The sequence below is a fragment of the Sorex fumeus genome, unplaced genomic scaffold, assembly GCF_029834395.1.
Source record: "Sorex fumeus unplaced genomic scaffold, SorFum_2.1 ptg000015l, whole genome shotgun sequence".
NCBI classification, from domain to species: domain Eukaryota; kingdom Metazoa; phylum Chordata; class Mammalia; order Eulipotyphla; family Soricidae; genus Sorex; species Sorex fumeus.
This window is the reverse complement of record NW_026606072.1, coordinates 6,521,197-6,540,826: the sequence shown is the minus strand read 5'-3', so window position 1 is coordinate 6,540,826 and position 19,630 is coordinate 6,521,197. Positions and strand designations below refer to the sequence as shown.

The window sequence follows — 19,630 nt, the reverse complement described above, 5'->3', positions numbered from 1 at the left end:
TCCGTCCCTCTCGGAGAGCCTGACAAGCTACCGAGAGTACCTTGCCTGCACAGCAAAGCCTGGCAAGCTACCCATGACGTATTCTATATTCCAAACACAGTAACAAGTCTCATGATGGAGACATTACTGGGCCTGCTCGAGCAAATTGATAAACAATGGGAGGACAGTGCTACAGCCTTTTACTGGCGTGTATTTACTGGGAGAGTTTAGGTATGTGTATCTTGTGTACACTGCAGAAGATTGGGTTTTGTCTCCTGATTGAACAAAGGAATATGTCTATGTGTCTGTTTTAATGGGATGCTTAGAGAAATTATTAAGAAGGAATTTGTTGCCATTTCTTCTTGAGAGTTTTGGTTACTTTTGTCATTTGACCATTGCTTGTTACTTGAGAAGGACATCCAGTGTCCCTAGCAGAGTGTTTTAGATGTGACAAATACCTTCAGCAGTTGTTTGTGTAGAATATTTTTATCATTCCTTCAGATCTGAATGATAACTTTTCGGGGTGCAGGATTTTTTGTTGGAGGTTTTATTCCTTTTAATACCTTAATCCCTTCTCTTCTTGTAAAATTGCATCAAGCAATCTAATGTGAATCCAGTGTTTCCCACTTGTAGGTGAATCTCCTTCTTTCTTGCTGCTTTAAGGGGTCCTTCTCTGTTTTTCGTTCTTGCCATTTTGATTACAGTGTGTTTCGTATTCATTGAGGCATCTTGGAAAGAATACCTAACTTTTTCTCAGTACAGAGTTCCTGGGATACTTTATTGTGATTTGTTTTCCCTCCTGACTGTGCCACCAGTTCAAGTTTGTTTGTCCTGGTGTGTTTCTTTCCTTGTGTCTTCCCAAAGTTTCTAGTGAGCCCATCTGTTCGTCTCTTAGTCTCCCTCTCAAGAAACCACTGGAGGTGCTGGAGCTTTAGCCACAGAACACATTCACAGCTTTCTCCTCGGGCTCACACGCTTCTGAGGGACCTTTGTATTCTGTCTTGGCCTTTTTCTCTCCCTTTCAGTGGAGGGTAGCAGCTCTTCATTTGGGCCACCAGTTTCTGTTCACTGTTTTCTCTGATGTAGAGATGTCTTATTATAGGTCACTGACCACTCTCATTAAATTAAATTTCTGGAAAAGGTCCTTCAAAAAATTCTATTTATAGGACTGCTTTTGTTAGGAGACCCTTGGAGCGTTTTCATTTTGCTTCCTTTTCTACCATCTTGTCTGTGCCTTCCCCCACATTTATTATTTTTCAATGGTCTCAGTAAGTTACTGTCTTGCTTATTTATTAACCTATTAAGATCAAGTGGTTTCTCTTTTGCTTCTTTGTGAGTGATAAATCTTTTTCTTACTGTTTTATAAGGGTTTTTTTCTTTTAAATTTTGCCCTATCCTCTTGTATTTCAACTATATATTGTTGACTACTGTCTGAGATATACACGTAAATAAGTACTGGTACTTTATTATAGTTAAACTGCATAAACAAAAATGAATAATTTTGCTCCATAAAACAAATACTTTCTAAATAAATTTATAAGTTGTGCAAATAAATTTCAACTAAATAGTATTTAAGATTTAATTTATAAAGTGAACTTATATTTGAAATTATATTTTAATAAAATTGAATTATTGTGAATAGTACATCACATAACTTTTAACCATTAATGGTATAAAATTTAGGTCCTCATTAAATTTACAAACTAAGACATTCTCAGATTCCCTGAAATTTTTTATTTAATATTTGAGAATTCTATTTAAGAACACTGATGAGTATATTCTTTGGTAAGTTGCTGATGCTTTGCTCTATGTTTATTATTTGTGTAGAATGTGTTACATATTATTCTGTGTGTATGGTTTGGCAGCATGTAAACTAAAATTTAAATGTTATAGAGAAATTACAACCAAATTCGCAGGTGTTCTGAGTTTTAAAAAATAGGTAAGGGGGTGTGAGTTTGTTCATTCGGTGAGCTGAATACATATATATGCTTTGTGTTTTGGAGCAAAAGAGGATACATCTACTCACACACATACAGACACACATAACACCTATAAATGTACTGTATTTTTCTACCCTGCAATTCTAAATGAAATGTGAAATGTTTATTATAGCAAATATTTATCACTAGAGATTGTTGGAAATATATTAACTAAGGTGACACTGGAAATTCTTATGTAGTAAAAATTTTATATACCAGATTTACATTGCAAGTGGGCCTGGTTTTGTGGTATACAAAAAAATATTTATAATAAGATTTTTACCAATAATTGTATATTTTGTGTGTCATTTAGGTGCATTGACATACAGCAGAGCAACGAGGTAGAGAGGACACAAGCACTTCGATTAGTCAGAAAGGTATGCTAATTGTGCATATTTATTTTTCATAATTTATTGAGAGTTTGTGATACTATTTTCATGTTGTTACTGATCAAAATTTTTTTTATTTTCATGTTAATTGTTACAGATTAAGATTTAAAAATGAGGGACCAGGGATATAGATAGCTCAGTGATAGATCTTGTCTTGTGCTGGTCCTGGGTTCAGTCTCTGGAATAGCAAAAAGAATAAAACGTAAAGACTAAATTCCTATTATTTTAATTCTATTATGTTGAGTTAATATAGATCTATTAAAATTCAGAGTGAGCATTTATAGTGTTATATGATTGGATATATAGCTATGACAGTATGTTTCATAAATTGTTTATTCACGATCACGACCACCCTGTTATTCGTTGATTGCCTCGAACCGGCCCCAGGAACGTCTCCTTTGTCCTAGCCCTGAGATTTTTAAAAAAGTGCCAAATTCAAGGCTCTTTCAGAGTTAGGAGAATGAGACCCATCATTGTTACTGGTATTTGGCATATTGGGTACACCACGGGGAGTTTGCCAGACTCTGCCGTGTGGGCAGGTTACATTTGGTAGCCTGCCAGTTTGTCCAAAGTAGGAATGAGATAATAAGATGTTCGGGAGTTGGGTTTTATAGTCTCTGAGTCTTGGCCGTTGATGGGATTACACGTACCAGGGGGCCAGTTGGTGGGTGTGACCCCCGCCTACTGGAATTTGGAGGATCTGGGTGGAGGATGCTCAGCCCCGATCCGATCCGAGTAGGCTTGGAGATCTCCAAATTGTTTATTATAAACGAATATTCCCCAAAATGCTACTAGAGAGATAACTCAAATGACTGGAGTTCATGCTTTGTCAAAGCAGAGGTTTGGGTTTAATCTTCACACCACCTGGTTCCCTGACCACAAGCTGGGGGTAGTATTTGAATACTTTTAACTCAGACTAAAAAATATATGTATTATCCCACAAGAAGTATAAATGAAACATAATAGTTTATGTTTTTTGTATACGTTAAAATTCTTATTCAACTTGCTTCTAATCGAGTTAGTTTTCATGTGACTGTTCAGCAATTAGGGGATTTTAAAGGAAGAATATGTTTTAAATAAAAATATTTAAAGAAAGAGGATTACTTGCTTCCCACCTTGATTTTTTTCTTTCTTAATTATATTCTTGGAGTTAATGTTACTGAATGGATGTAACAAATAGTTACAAGTTGGTTGTTTTAAAGGTGTATTTAAATACTGTCCATTGGCAGTTGAAATAAATAGTTCATACCACTATATAGGATAAATGGTCATAATCTAAATTCTTCACGAGAGGAGAGGGTATTAAGGAAAATTCATGATGCGTCTAATGAAAATGTCTTTAAGAAATATTTTCATTGTTGTTACTGTAATGTGATCCCTGATTGCTGAATAGTCACCTGAAAATTAACTCGATTAGAAGCAAGTTGAGTAAGAATTTTAATGTATACAAAACTTTATTCATGAGGCCTTGTAATAGAGGTTTCTTTTACTGTAAAGACATCTACAGTTTCTAGTTTTACTCCATCCCCACCTTTGAATTCACCTTGTATCCTAGGATTGTGGGCTGTTGGATTAGGGATTATATAGGTCATTTCCTCTTTTTCTAGTTTCTCCCAGTTGTACATATAGTATGTAGAGGGAGCATATTCAGGAGATTGACTTAAAGATGTTTGCAGCTGGTGGGGATATAGGTCAATCGGTAGAGCACATGCTTTGCATATGCTTTGCCCTAGCTTTCATCGACTCTCTAACAGTGAGTTACCTTGACAGCAATAACAATTAAAGGTTCATAATTAGAGTAATATTAGAGATATATTTTGAATTTTTTTGGATTATGCAACTTTATTGAAGAAAAAATGATTACTAGCAGAGCTATTAGTTGATCACTCATCCATTGACAACTTTCGTCATTCATTCAGCGCTGTATTAAACAGTATATTGGAAGATAGATTAACTAATAGCTCCAAGCCTCCTAACAATTTAAATGAAAAAAAAAAAGTTTGAAGCCCTATTTTGGAATACAGTAAACCAGTTTCCATTCTCTGTAGAACATGAACTGGTCATTCCTTTTTTTTTTTTCTCAATTTGTGATTCTTTATTGCTATTTGATTTTCACCTATGTAAATAAAAAAATTCAAATAATTTTAAATCAATATAGTCTAATGCCTACTCTAATTGGTCATTCCTTTTTTGACATGCATAAAATACATCACATTTTCTGTTCTACTGATGCTATAGGTTCAATACCAATTCTCCAGCCACATCTGTTACGAGCATAAAGTATATCATATAACCTCACATCTCTAACAGTGGAAGGCTTAAACAGGTTGGGTGCTGCTAAAACAGTACTGCTTTGTGGATGTGATCACTAACCTCTCCCCACCCCCCACCCGCCATCTCCCCTCAGATGGCTTCTTAAGCATGTTAAAGCAGGGAGGAATGGTTAGTCTCATAGTCAAGTTAGAGAGTTAGAGTGAAGATATTGACCATGTAATACACATGCTCCATTTTTTTAAAAAAAATTCTGAATCTTGGACAGCTGTTCTCTTGTAACTACTTTATAGTTTCTATAAGCAGTTAGTATCCAAAGCTGGAAGAACGTAAGTATTAATATTTTTAATTTTTGTAGTAAGAATATGTCACATTTTTTTCATTTGAAAGGATACATTTAGGGGAATCACCATTCTTTATTACATATAAAAATATTGAAAAATCCAGAGTGAAAATTCAGTTTCCCAAATTCCCAAACCCTCATTGGACTCCTAGGTTTTGTTGATGTTAAATGCTTCTTTTTTTTTTACTTTGATATTAAGAATCCACTTTGAGATGAACCAGAAATGACTTTATCTCAGTATACCATTATGTGTGTAAACAAAGTATTATATACAGCTGCTGCTTTTTTATCATTTCTTCTTTCCTGCTCTTTATTTCCACCCTACTTTATATTATGTTCATTCTGCATTCTCTGCTCAAATTTTTTTCTTTTTTTTTCTTTTTTTATTAGTGAAACACCATGAGGTACAGTTATAGACTTATAAATTTTTGTGCTTGGGTTTCAGTTTTGATACTCTTAGAAAACTCAGAGTTTCTCTTAATTCCTTATGGGAAGTTTACAAATTACCTACTCATAATCTTCAATTTGCTTGTTTATATCTGTCTTGTCATGCCAAAAATCATTAGTTTTTTTTATTCCAATAATAATTCTTTTTCTTTTTTGAATATTCATTGATGTAAGAGTAAAGCATTCTCAGTTATAGAAGAGTCAGCACATCTTATTAGCAATCATTATTAATATTTATTGTAGCAGTTATTATTTGTATTCTTTGTATGTATGGAAATGTCCATAGGATACATTTAAAGTTGATTCCTGTATTTGAACAAATATTATAAGGGCATAAATACCTCACTTTGAATAAAAGAGGTTTTAAAATGTATTATAGTGAAAATAACTCATTTTTCTGACTTCTCCCTGTTACAGATGATTACTGTGAATGCTTCCTTATTTCCTAGCTCTGTGGCTAACTCCTTAATAGCAGTTGGAAATGATGGACTTCAAGAAAGAGACAGAATGGTCCGAGCATGCATTGCTATTATCTGTGAACTAGGTCAGAATTTTCTTCAAATAATAAACTGCTTTTAGGAAAAATATGTAACATTTCTTAATACCTTTAATAAATTAATTATTGTACAAAGATATGAGTAAAGAACATTCTTGATAGGAAGTAAAGGACTTGTTTGGAAATATGTAAGTAAAAGTGACCTAATATTTAATAAATTTCAAAGTTTTACTCATGAAGTTTATGTAGGAACTATCCAAATTCTAGTAATTAGAATACAGTTTCTTAAAATTGGACTCAAGCATACCCATTAAGCACACTATTATATCTTCATGAGGATTCAAAAATAATAGTTTACAAGAATGAGTTTTACATGCAAAACTGTTAAAAAGCATGGTTCGGTATTTGTTTATTGTAAGAAAATGTGAATTATTGAAAGTTTATAAAGAAGACAAGTATTAATGCCATAAAAAGGAATAAATGTAACAAAGGTAATAGGTAAATATTTTATATAGAATCAATAGGAGAACTATATCTCAATGAAATTCATGACTAATCAACATATTTGCAGTTTCTTCCTCATTGCTAAACAACAGCAATATTATTTATTCACTTATTTATTCATGTATTCCCTTGGGATGTGGTGCCATGCTCAGTGATGCTCAGATGCTCCTGACTCTGTGCTCAGGAATGAAGCCTGAGCCATATTCTTTGGAACTGTATGCAGTACTAGGGATCTGAGTTGGTTTTAGCAAGGCAAGCACATTAACCCCTGTATTGTCTCCAGCCCATAAATATAATTTTAAATGATAGAAAAATACATTTTTTTCCTGCCCAAACTAGAAATAGTGTTGATCACATTTGTTCTTTGTCTAAAAAGTTAATAAGGGTTTTAAACAGAAGAAACAAAAGGAGATCCAAGATGCCATTGAGATAAAATAATCATTATTAAAGTAAAAAATGCTATCTGCAGCCTCGGTTTATAGACACAGTCAGGAATATGATAAAAATTTTGAAAATTATAAAAATTTGACTATATATAAATGATGGGACGCTTGGAAATCTGTATCTCAAGAGTTAGCCTTTGATCGTAGCAGTTTTGTAATTTGGCACAAATTATTGAAAATAAATGAATGAGCTGAACTCCATAAATAGAAAAATATTTCAAGGTCATCAGGAGGAATGTTAGAGTAAAATTGAGTCTCAGAAAACAAAATCCATTGTTTATCCTGTATAAAAGAAAGTAATATACAAATATATGTAAATGTATGAAATGCAGATTAGATATAGAAAATATATAAAAACAAAGAAATACCAATTTTTTTGTAAGAGTGCACGTATGTTTGAGACTTGTACTGAAATTAATGGTTTTTGATGAAAAAGTTCTAATTTACAGTTTAGAAAGTACTGTGGATCAAAAACCATAAAACTGATACAGCAGGTAGGGCACTGGCCTTGCATGCAGCAATTCCTGTTAAATGTCTAGCACCATACATGGTCCCCCAACACTGTCAGGAGTGATTAGTCCTTGAGTGCAGAGCCAGGAGTAAGCCCCGAAGACAGCAAGGTATGGCCATAAGGAAGCAAAAACAAACAAAAAACTCCAAAGAAGTAGTTAGTAAAAATGACCAAATTATGTAGTTTTTAAAAAAATAGTTTTAAGGCTCTGTATAAAATTCATATTCTTTTATTTAATATTATTTAAGATCTTTTAAGCATAATATAAAACATAAGCTTGCATATTGGAAAGAAGACACTATAAATTATGTATCTAGAAGATAACTGAAAGGCAAATTAATATTCATTATAGTGGAAATGTGAAAAATAACAGACTTGATATCTTATGCGTATATAATAGAAAAAATGAAACTTATTCTAAAGTAGAAAAGAATGAAATAAACATAAGTTGTATGCATACTTAGAAGATAATTTTGAATTCATTTTAATTGTTCTGAAGAAGCTATGGCTATTGATACAGGTAGAAGAGAGATTTGCGTTTGTGCATTGAAAAGTGATGCGAAGGAATTTTATCACTTGACATCCTGTTACTCATCGATTTGCTTGAGCGGGCGCCAATAACGTCTCCATTAGTCCCTGTCGCATGCTAGTGTAGCCCAATGGCATCTGCTCGCTCCAGGAACACGAAGAGCCTCAAACCGATTGTTCAGGATCTTGACAAAGAAGTCTGACCATCTCATAGGTGGCCGGCCACACGATCTTTTGATGTCCCATGGAACCCAGTCGGTCCAGCAGTTGTCTCCAAATCTCATTACATGTCCAGCCCATCTGATTTTCAATGCCTTGGCAAATGAGACAGCGTCTCTGATTCTTGATCGTCGACGGAAGTTGGAACTCTGGATTCCTTCTCTCACTTGAGTGAAGTGTGATATTCCAAGCATGGCTCTTTCAGTTCCTCGTTGGGAGACCCAAATAGCGTTCTCATCCTGTTTCCATAGGGCCCAGGTCTCTGAGGCATATGTTAATGCAGGAAGAACGGTGGAGTCGAAAAGATGTGCCCAGAGCCGGAGCTGTTTCTTCACTGCTCTTGAAGGCGTTCCATGCCTTCTCTTCCTCCTACTCAGTTCAGGTTGCCAGGTTGTTCGTCATGTTGAGTTCTCGACCTAGGTACACATAGCTGCTGCATTCGGAGATGTTCATTCCGTTGAGAGCGAATGGAATGTCAGGAATGAGTCCGTTTTCTCATGAACATTGTCTTGCTGAGATTCAGCTGCAGTCCGACCTTTCCACACTCAAGGTCAAAGTTGGCCAGCATTTGTGCCACTTGGCTAATGTTTGGAGTTATTAGAATGAAGTCATCAGCGAAGCAGGGGTGGTGTAGTTGCCGACTGTCTATCTTCACTCCCATTCTTCCCATTCCAGTCATCACATGATGTTCTCAAGGGTGGCACTGAAGAGTTTTGGTGAAATGGTATCACTCTGCCGAGCCCCTCTCTTTATGTTGATGATCACTTGCTTTTTATGAAGGTTTTATACTTAGTTTGGGTTGTTGGTTATAAATGTAGAGACATTGTTCAAATGCTATTGAATGGTATACCACTAAGGCCTGCACATTTCACTGTAAGTAAGCTTCAATTTAGAAAAAAGAAGTCTTTATTCTGAAATTCAACTAAATGAATATAAAGGAAAGGAACAAACATGAGAACATCTTTGAGAAAGAAATGGAGGTAAAAGGCAAGATATTTTTCCTCAAGTTTATTTAATGAACTGTTAAACCAGGTTATCAAGAGATAAGACGATGAAGAATTCTTGTTATAAACCCTTATATATTTAAAATATATATCAAAAATATAAAAATATTTCATATATCAAAAATGGCCGAACCTCAACCCCCACACCAGGCTGTTTTCAAGGGGGCCCTTTGGAGAGAGGTGAGTTGAGTTTCCCTCCCCACCCCAAGCAGAACCCCAGCAGCTGAAAACCTCCAGAGCTCAGCCACAGCTGTGCTCAAGGCCACTCTCCACATGCTCGGACGAGCCTCACGCATAAAGGAACCGGCAGAGGAACCCAGGTATGTGGGACCCATGGCTGAGATCTCCAAGCCTGCTCCGTTCTGAACTGGGCCTCCTCCACCCAGATCCTCCGTTTTCCAGTAGCTTGACTGCCACCCCGCAAACTGCCCCAGGCACCATGTAATCTCTTCAACAGCCACAATACAAAGACCATAAAACAAAGCTCCCGGAAGAGAATGATGCAGTATTTCCTGGAGCACATGGCCGAGATGACATACTAGCTTATATTCTCTGTTCCTCTTGGAAAGCCTAGCAAGCTACCGAAAGTATCCCGCCCGCATGGCAGAGCCTGGGAAGCTACCCGTGGCACATTTGAGATGCCAAAAACAGTAACAATAACGGGCCTCATTCCCCTGACCCTGAAAGAGCCTCCAATATAGCAGCATTGGGAAAGACGAGTAAGGAGAATCTCCTAAAATCTCAGGGCTGGGATAAATGAGATGTTAACTGGTGCCCGTTCAAGTAAATCGATGAAAAACTGGATGACAGTGATATAGTGATATCAAAAACACAAAATTAAGTTTAAGCATTTGAATAAAAGTTTATAACTTTTATTTATAGTTAGCCAAATCCCAGTTCCTGACAGAAAACAGTAATGTTAACATGAACTTATTTAAAATACATACGCATACCCATGCAGAGCAAATACTTGTCTTCAGAGTAAGGTAGGAGTTTGAGTTTAAAGCATATTCTTATAAAGTGAAATTACAAATCAGTTAGATTATTTAAAACATGTAAAGTGTTAATATTCCCACTCTATAAATAACAACTTGCAATTAATAGGAAGAATTACTTCTAGTACATGTGAAGGATATAAAAAATACAGGGCATGAAAAATTTTAGGGTATGGCAAAGTTTATTCATGAGCTCATATTATATATGCTTATCCACATGTCATTGACTAGAATTGATTTCATATCAGAAATTAATATAAGTATTAAAATATTTCAAATTTCTTGTTTTGTAGATAATTGTCTCCAAGTACAATATATTAAGTTTTTCTTTCTTCTTTCAGCACTTCAGAATCCAGAGGTGGTGGCTCTTAGAGGTGGATTAAATACCATCTTGAAAAATGTTATTGATTGCCAATTAAGTCGAATAAACGAGGCTCTCATTACTACAATTTTACATCTCCTTAATCATCCAAAAACCCGACAATATGTGCGAGCTGATGTAGAATTAGAGGTAGGAATTTTTAACTGTCTTCTAGTTTTTAAATTTGTGTTTAAATAGATCCTTTTTATTGCAGCATGGTTCTCATTATCAAACCTAAAGTAACTGACATTCCTAGAAGTATTTTGTTTCTCATTTTATTTGGTCTCAATTGAAAATACTCTTAAATATTTTATACTTTTAAATAATTCAAATAATTATATGACAGTAAATTTTTAAATTATCTGTGAACAGCTTGCTAATAAGCAAATTAGCACAGGTACAGTTATGTAAGATAATTTTTTTTTAAAGAGACTGTTTTGAAAGGCTTTATGAATATTGGTGAAATAGTTGAATGATCTCTATGTAAATAGCTTCAGTTATTTATACACTTCGTGCTAATAGTCTGAATTTGGAAACATACTGTTAGCAAATAGTGATCATATAAACTCGAAAGAAATAAATAATTTAGTTTAAATTTTTTATTAATTTGCTAATTTTTAGTTATTCTAAAAGAAGAGTATGTAGAGAATATGCTCTTCTTTAAAGTGTGTAGTGAAAGTTGAAATAGAATAACTACATGTGTTCTATTCTATTTCCTAGCATAAATACACTACAATGTTGTCTATTGTAGATGTTCTATCATATAACGTATTTCCCCTAGTATTTTTTTCTAAATTTTTCACATTTATTTTAGATGTCATAGTTCTGATTTTATTAGGGCTTCATATACAGAAGTTAAAAGACCTCTCTAGGAAACTGAATTGATTAGATATCATTGTTTGTTTGTTTGTTTTTTCTTCCCGTGGGTCATATACTGATTTGGTTTTATTCAGAAGTTGAAAATCCAGATAATGCTTTTGTTGGGTTAAAAAACAGGAAAAACTTTTAGTAGTTGTCTGTTGCTAAAGTGACGAAGTTCTCTATAACTGATTTCCTGTTCCTGACATTACCTAAGTTCTAAAACTATTTCTGGGTGAATAAGCTCAGTGCTTGGGGGTAGGGGTAAGAGGGATTATTTATTTGTCACACCAGTGATGCTCAGAGGTTACTATTGCTCTGCACTCAGTAGTTACCCCTTGTAGTGCTCAGGATGACTAAATGGGATGTCAGGGATTGAACCCAGGCCAGTAGCATGCAAGGCAAGTGCCCTACCTGCTGTGCTCTCTCCATCGTCTAGTACTTAGAAATTTCATGGAGAAAAATTTGTTTCTTACTACTGAAGAGAAAAATACTTGCTAATATTTCAATTGAAAAATTAGAGTATTATTTTTAGAAATATGAGAAATCAAAAACATTCAGTGTTGTTAGAATTGCAGCATAATCTCAGTTTCATTTGGTGGTTAGATCATCAGCCCAATTAAAGCAACAGAGGAAAGAGTGAACCAGTTTAAGTGCAGATGTCACTTGGAGCTAGTTACAGAATTTACATTGTCTGACAAAAATATAGGGAGGGTGGGAGGAGGTAGAAAAGGAGGGAGGAAGGGAGGGAAAATATCAATTTATGACAGAAAATCCCAGTGTCATTGGTTGAGGCACCCTGTAGAAATACGCCTATGGGTGATCTAAATTCTGACTGCTTAAACTATGAGCTGCGTTTCCATATGGGGTAATATAACTTTAAAAAAACAGTTCAGGGACTGGAGAGATGGTTCACTGAGTGGTGTCCTCGCCTTGCTTGTGGCCCACCTGGGTTTGATCCCAAGCATCCCACATGCCCCCCCTCAAACACTGCCAGAAGTAATTTCCGAGCACAAAGCCAAGAGTAATCCCTGAGCATCACCATCTGAAGCTCCCCCCCCCAAAAAAAAATTCAGTATAAATTTTTTTAATGATTTGTCTGCAGCAAATACTTGATTTCTTAATCTATACCATGTAACTACATATCTCTGGTTGCATGAGAATTTTTTCAGTGACAAGTGGAAAAGGTTTAAGAATTCTGATTCCAGATATTGTAGTTAGAGGGAAAAGACTTTAAAACATTCCAGCCATTCTTACTTTCAAGAAAATAGAGAAAAAGAGGAATATAATAGATTAAATAATGGAATTTTTTACTAGATAATTGACATATACAAATTGAATCAAGTAGGAGGCATTTCTAGAATTGCCTAAAAATTTGCCTGAAATTTGAAATGCAGTAAAATTTAAAAATTGCACCTGATCAAAAAAATATCATTAGTAAACTGAAAAAGGGCCAGTTAAAATGAGAGGAAAGCACAGAAGGAAAAAGTCAATGGAACACAACAAATGGCTTTAAAACTGTATTATTATCATTGTTATTATTATTTTGATATTACTGGTTTTATTGCTATACCTTGCAGTATTCAGGGCTTATGCAGGGCTCTGCTCAGTAGATCATTCCTGGTAGTGCTCTGGGGCCATATGCTGTGCCAGAAATCGAACCAGGGTCAGCTGTCCGCAAGGTAAACACCTTAACTCTTGCTGTACTGTCTTTATGACTCAGTGTTTTATTTAATAATATTTTTTCTCTATTATTTCATTCACTTTGGCTCTTTAAAAAACTTTTTCATTGATTTCCCAAAATAAGTGAATAAAGAAAAAAACTCAGTAAAAAAACAGAACAAGGCCTGAGAGATTAATACAATAGGTAAGATGCTTACTTCGCATGCAGCTGACTTGGGTTCTGTCTGAGTACCATCGTTAGCATAGCCTGATGTTACTCCACAATCAGAAGAAAAAGTAGATAGAACAGAATCAAAGACTTTAGACTTTGGAGAAAAAAATACGAACAACAGCATATAGCTAGACAGTGGCCAGAAGTTTGCTGAAACTTTGTGTCCACAAAGTTTCTTCAGAAAAAATAAGGTAATAAAAAAGAAAACAGTTTAATAATCACTGTCATGATATGATTGCTGAAATCAAAGATAATAAATTTCCACACATTTTCTGGGGATGGAGTGGGTGTTGGGCTGCTCCCAGTAATGCTCAGAACTTATTTTGGGCTCTGTGCTCAGGGGTCACTCCTGGTGGTGCTTGGGGGACCATATATGATGCTGGAGAACAAACTGGGCTCAGCCAATAACTCCTGTACTATCTCTCTTGCCCAGGCAAATAAATAGTAGTAACTAAGAAAAATAAATGCATTACTTCCTAGAGGGAAATCTGACTGCTGGTTTTTCAGTGAAAATAAAGGAAACCAGAAATAAAGTATTCGTAGGGTGCTGAAAGAAAATAATACTAGGCTAGCCTTGACAACATACCTTTTATTTACTTATTTATTTATTTTAGCTTTTTGGGGTCACACCTGGCAATGCACAGGGGTTAGTTACTCCTGGCTCTGCACTTAGGAATTATTCCTGGCGGTGCTGAGAATCGAACCCGGATCAACCGTGTGCAAGGCAAATGCCCTACCCACTGCACTCTCGCTCTAGCCCTGAGAAAATACTTTTTAAACGCAAAAAAAAAGAGGAAAGGACTAAGGGCAATTTAAAGAAACATACTCTTGGATTGCTAGCTTTATGCCGTAGAATGGCTAAGCAACTCAAGGTACATGTGGAGGGGAACTGAGCCCTTACTGTCAACAACTGGAGCACATACTCCACCTCCCATTAAGTTTTCAGATGACTCTAACTCTGACCAGTGTTTGCTGCATCAGAATAAACTGCTGGTTCCTAGATGCTTGACTCACACAAATTATTTACATCTTGATTGTTGCTTAAAAAATGAGGCAGATACAAAGAAAGGATTAAAGAAGTCTCAGAAGGAAAATTAAGAGAAACAAGGAAATGTAGGAAGAAATGAAGAGGGATATGTATGATAAAATTGGGGGAAAAACCCACTAATTTTCAAGTAATATTGGTAACATGTTAGTCTAATTCTGAATACCTAATAGAGTGAGGCATGAGATTTGGTAAATAGGATATGCTGTTTCAAAGTTCTAAAATAATGATTTTAACACGGTTGCTGAATACAAGGGAAATAAAATAACTTGTATTTTTTAAAATTATAACAAAGAGAACATTAGTATAATAAATGGTTAAAAAGAGGCAAAACTAAATCAGTGTTAGAATCAGGACTTCTTAAACTTTTATTCCACTTACACTTTCTTCACCTGAAAAACTTAGACAATCCCAGGTATGAAGTTATATAAAATAGACAACAGATCACAAACATTTATTGATAAGAAATCAGTTTTATTTTATAACAGTTTTTAAAAGTAAAGTGACCCTATGAGGGTCGAGAACCCACAGGTTAAACGATGTTATTTTCTTCACCTGATCCTAGTTACATGATTTTGCTTAGTTCGAGGAAATTATATTATAAATAGGTCAGAAGTTATATTATAAATGGGTCAAAATTCAGTAGAACTCAACCTATTTTCAATAATGTATTTGAAGAAGTATATCTATTAAATAGTATGTCAAATTAAAAAGCAGAGTGGAGGAATTTTAACTTTTACAAGAAGAATGTATTTTACAATAAACTTTTTTTTTTAATTAGCGAATTTTAGCGCCCTATACTGATTTTCACTACAGACATAGTCCAGATACAGCTGAAGGACAACTCAAGTAAGTACTATTTGTTTATAATGAGGGGTAGGGAGGGAGAGTGTATGTGTGTTTGAGCTTCTACCAGCATGCTCAGGACTTCTGGATTTACATTCAGCAATAACTTCAGGCAGGGCTCAAGGGATATGTGTGCCAGGGATTGAACCCAGGTCAGCCATACGCAAAGCAGGTGGCCTCCCACTCTGCTATTCCTCCAGCCCCAGCAATTAATTTTTTAATTATTTAAAAAATGTTCTCCTTTACTGTTGTGGAGGCCACTCCTGGCAACGATCAGGGCCTGAAGACCACTCCCAGCAGTGCTGAGGATTATGAGGGCCACAGATGATAATGCTTGGGGGCGGGGATTGTGTTAATGGGAATCGAACTCAGAGCCTCACCACGTGCAAGGGATTCTTACAATTTCTTTCTTAAAATGTAAGATGGGCTACAGTTGAAATAGTGTTTTTTTGAATTGTTTATATTATAAAGGTACAATAGTTACATCGAGAATGTCATAAAATAGAGTGAAATAAAAGATAACAATAGAAAGAGTTTCCTTACCAAATTGAGAAGTGGAAGGTGTACTTGTAAAAATTTGAGATTAAGTTCAATAGGGAAATAAAGGGAGAATACAGGTTTATTTCTTGAAAGGAGTTAGAAAAGTTTGTAGTCTTTTGGAGGAAAGTGTACATATCCATGGGGTATTACGTTATAACTTCTTACTAAATTTGTTTAGGATTCCTGAAAATTTGACTGTAGCACTGTCCTCCCATTGTTCATTGAGTTGCTCGAGCGGGCCCAGTAACGTCTCCATTGTGAGACTTGTTGTTACTGTGTTTGGCATATTGAATACGTCACGGGGAGCTTGCCAGGCTTTACTGTACGGGCTAGATACTCGGTAGCTTGCCTAGAGGGGCAGAGGAATCGAACCCGGCTTGGCCTGGTCTGCTGCATGCAAGGCAGACGCCCTACCCACTGTGCTATCGCTCCAGCCCTGAAAATTTGACAAATGACATAATTCTAGCAAATACATTATTAGGGGTATTTCTGATAGAATTGTTGGATTTTAAACATGTTTGCTTGTTTTTATTGATACTACATATTTTAAATTTTTCACTAATACTTTATATTTTTCTAAAATTCCTTATTATATTTGGAACATGTAGTTCCTAATGGCTATTTTTCTCTTGAGTGAAATGTAGTGATTTTGCCTCTTTAATTAGGTACACCATTGTGCATATATCAGACCCTAACTTTTCTTGACCTGAGCTAAGGAATTAAAATAGATGTGATATAAGATTTCTTAAACTTAATTCCAGGTAACTCAAGTATGAACTGAGCTGAGATTCTTTTGCTCCTTTCTTGGCTTCCTCTTACTATACTTAAATATTGTCTGTTGCTGGGTAATTAGGGTTTTCTATTGCAGCACCACAATATACTACAAATGTAACAGTTTAAAATAACATGGTTTATTAGCTCATAGTTCAGTAGGTCAAAAGTCTGGCATGGCTCTTATCTGGCGGCTGTGGTGAACAATCCGTTTCCAAGCTCGTTCAGGTTGTTGGCAGAATTAACTTCCTTCTTGTACAACTGTGGGCTCCCTGTTTCCTTACTGTCAGTTGTGGCCTGCTCTGAGATTCTAGAGGCCACCCGTTTCCCTTAGTACATAGCTCTCCCCTCCATCTTTAAAAGCAGTGAGAATTCTTCAAATTCTTTGAATCTCACTAATTTCCTACCACCAGCTAAGGAAACTCTCCAGTTAGATCAGGCTTTCTCCTATTTTAAATTCTCTTGTGTTACATAAATAACTTTAACCTGATCAAAGTCATAGCAGTGATATATTAAGGGACAAGGTCTCACTGATAAAGGCAGTGGGAACTTTGGGGCTTGGAAGGGTGGTTATTTTAATATGTACATTTTCCTTCTGCCCCCAGTATGAGCAAGAGAGGAACCTGGATAATTAGAATTAGAGGCGGAGGGGCTTTTCATGCTTTTACCAAATTTCTAGAATATGGGCAGTTTCTGAGTAGGGTTACATTATAGCCAGGGAGCAAGTAAATTAGTGATTTTTTAAAAAATTGCACAAATTTATATAGTAAATTGGAGAACACATTACCAATCAGTATGTTATTAACTTTTTTTTGCTTGTTTTGGTATTTTGGGCTATACCCAGTTTATGGCTCAGGGCTTATTCCTGGCTCCTCCCTCAGCATCACACCTCAAGGGTTTCGGATGACTTGGGCCAATCCAGGTTAGCCTTCACTAGCAAGGCTAGCTTGCAAGACTGGCTCCTTCCCCCTCTGTACCATCACTTTGGCCCCTGTTACTAACTTTTTAAAGACGTGTGCTGAAAACTTAGTCATACAGTTGTCCTAGTCTTACTTAGCCCACCACCTGCATTTCAGTTTCTGTTATGTTCTCATTTGGTTGGTGCCATAGAACTAGTCTGGCTTTGTGTTTCTTTCCTCATCCATAGACCCTTGATTGTTGATGGCTCTTTAACCCTCATCGCCCACCTCCCACTTCCCCACACATACACATTCTTCTGTGGATTTCTGTATTCTCACAACTGTTAAGGATTTGATTGGTACAAGGACGGGGGGTCGGGGGGGGGGGGAGAATGGACAGAAACAGTGGACAAAAGGGAAAGATGGTTGAGGGTAGCATAAGTAGAGTACAAGATTGCTATTAAGTATTTATACATAAGCCACACAGTACTGTTCTCTAATTGTTCAGCCTGTGAGATGATTGGATAAATGCTTATAAAAGAATGAAATAACTGATAATATTAAGTGTCAAGTAGCTAATGTATAAGAACATTTCTGTGAATGTATGAATTTTTGAGTTCACTTGTTGGAAATACAGATGTTTGGGGATAGAATATTGAAGTGAATGTATATGGTAAAAGTAAAGGTTTTGTGGTAATTTTCTTTGCATTAACGGAGTTCTTACAATGGAGGTACTTACTAAGGACAGTGCTCTCTTATGCTCACTTAAAGATGTTAATGAACTAAGAATTTTCAGAAAATGTAGAATGAAATGTAATAGCACAATTAAAATTTATGTAAAAATCACTGATGAATTTTAAATTACAGTCAGTATATAATTTAGTTTCTAATGGGTTATCTAAACTTTTATGTGAATATTTAAATGTTAACAGTCATAAATCTTATTTTTACACAGAAGTAGGAAACATACATTTCATCTAACATTTTATTTTTCATTTTCCTCTTCCCCATACACATGCATCTCCCAACTTTTCCCTACCCTGTTAAGCAGAGAAGACAGAGAAGCAAGATTTCTAGCCAGTAAAATGGGAATCATAGCTACATTCCGGTCATGGGCAGGTAAGTCATGCTCTGCTGTTTTATAACATCCATCTAGAAAAATGACCTTTTTAGGGGCTGGAGCGATAATACAGCAGGTAGGGCGTTTGCCTTGCACGCAACCGACCCGGGTTTGATTCCCAGCATCCTATATGGTCCCCCGGAGCACCACCAGGAGTAACTCCTTAGTGCATAAACCAGGAGTAATCCCTCTGCATCGCTGAGTGTGACCCAAAAAGCAAAAAAAAAAGAAAAAAAATGACTTTTAGTTGTTATTGTAGTTTCTAATTTATATGTTAACTCAGGTTAGATAATTATTAGAACCAAAGGAATTTGTCCAAATTTATTAAAGTAAAACTGTCATGTCAAAAGGAAACAGCTGGTAATATATATAGTATATGCAGATTTGCTGAGTACTTGTAATTTCTGTGCTAGTGATTATTTGGGTGTCATTTTTTTAAGTGATCTATTAAAATGACAAAGAAGCCATTCAGGAGTTTTAACTTATATAGAATTAAAGTTTACTTTAAAGTATGAGGTATTAAATACCAGATAAGCCAAGTAAGCCACAAGTAATCCCAATTTTTTTGAGAAAAAAAGGTTGTATTCTTTTTGTGAAATAAAATACAAACATATTATTATTATTTTTTAAAATTTTATTAGTGAAACACCATGAGGTACAGTTGTAGACTTACAAATTTTTGTGTTTGGGTTTCAGTTATACAATGATCGAATACCCATCCCTCCACCAGTGCCCATTCTCCACCACCACTGATCCCAGTATCCCTCCTACCGTATAGTGGTGAGCATAGCTGCCTTACAAACATCTTTCTTAAAGTAATGAAGAACTCTGTATAGTTTGTTGAATAAGGCACTTATTTTGCATATGTGTAACCTGGGTTCCATTCTTAGCAACTTATATGGAACTTTGTGCTTGCCAAGAATCCATAAGCACAGAGCCAGGAGTAAACCCTGAATACAATCAGGAATGGTCCAAGGTCCCCTTCTCTCACAGCCCCCTTCCAAAATAAATAATTAAGTTACTATGATCCTTGCAAACTAAGGGATTCTATACAAAAGGATGTGACAGTAAAAAAGAAAAAATGGATATTTTACTTAGATATGCCCATGTACCTAGTAAACCAGATATTTCTTTCTATGTGACTGTACCAACCATAGTAAATATTTTATAGAGTTATGGTATATTTAG

At 35.6% G+C, this 19,630-nt stretch overlaps 1 protein-coding gene across 2 annotated transcripts in view; it reads left to right on the top strand.

The window, feature by feature from the left end:
* The window catches only part of RICTOR (RPTOR independent companion of MTOR complex 2), a 131,569-nt gene that overhangs the window by 64,509 nt on the left and 47,430 nt on the right, over positions 1-19,630 (top strand). For both annotated transcript variants that reach the window (XM_056111998.1, XM_056111997.1), the window contains exons 6-10: positions 2,272-2,335; positions 5,826-5,952; positions 10,450-10,619; positions 15,048-15,115; positions 18,374-18,441. In XM_056111998.1, coding sequence (XP_055967973.1) covers positions 2,272-2,335; positions 5,826-5,952; positions 10,450-10,619; positions 15,048-15,115; positions 18,374-18,441 — 497 coding nt within the window. The remainder of the gene's footprint in view (positions 1-2,271; positions 2,336-5,825; positions 5,953-10,449; positions 10,620-15,047; positions 15,116-18,373; positions 18,442-19,630) is intronic.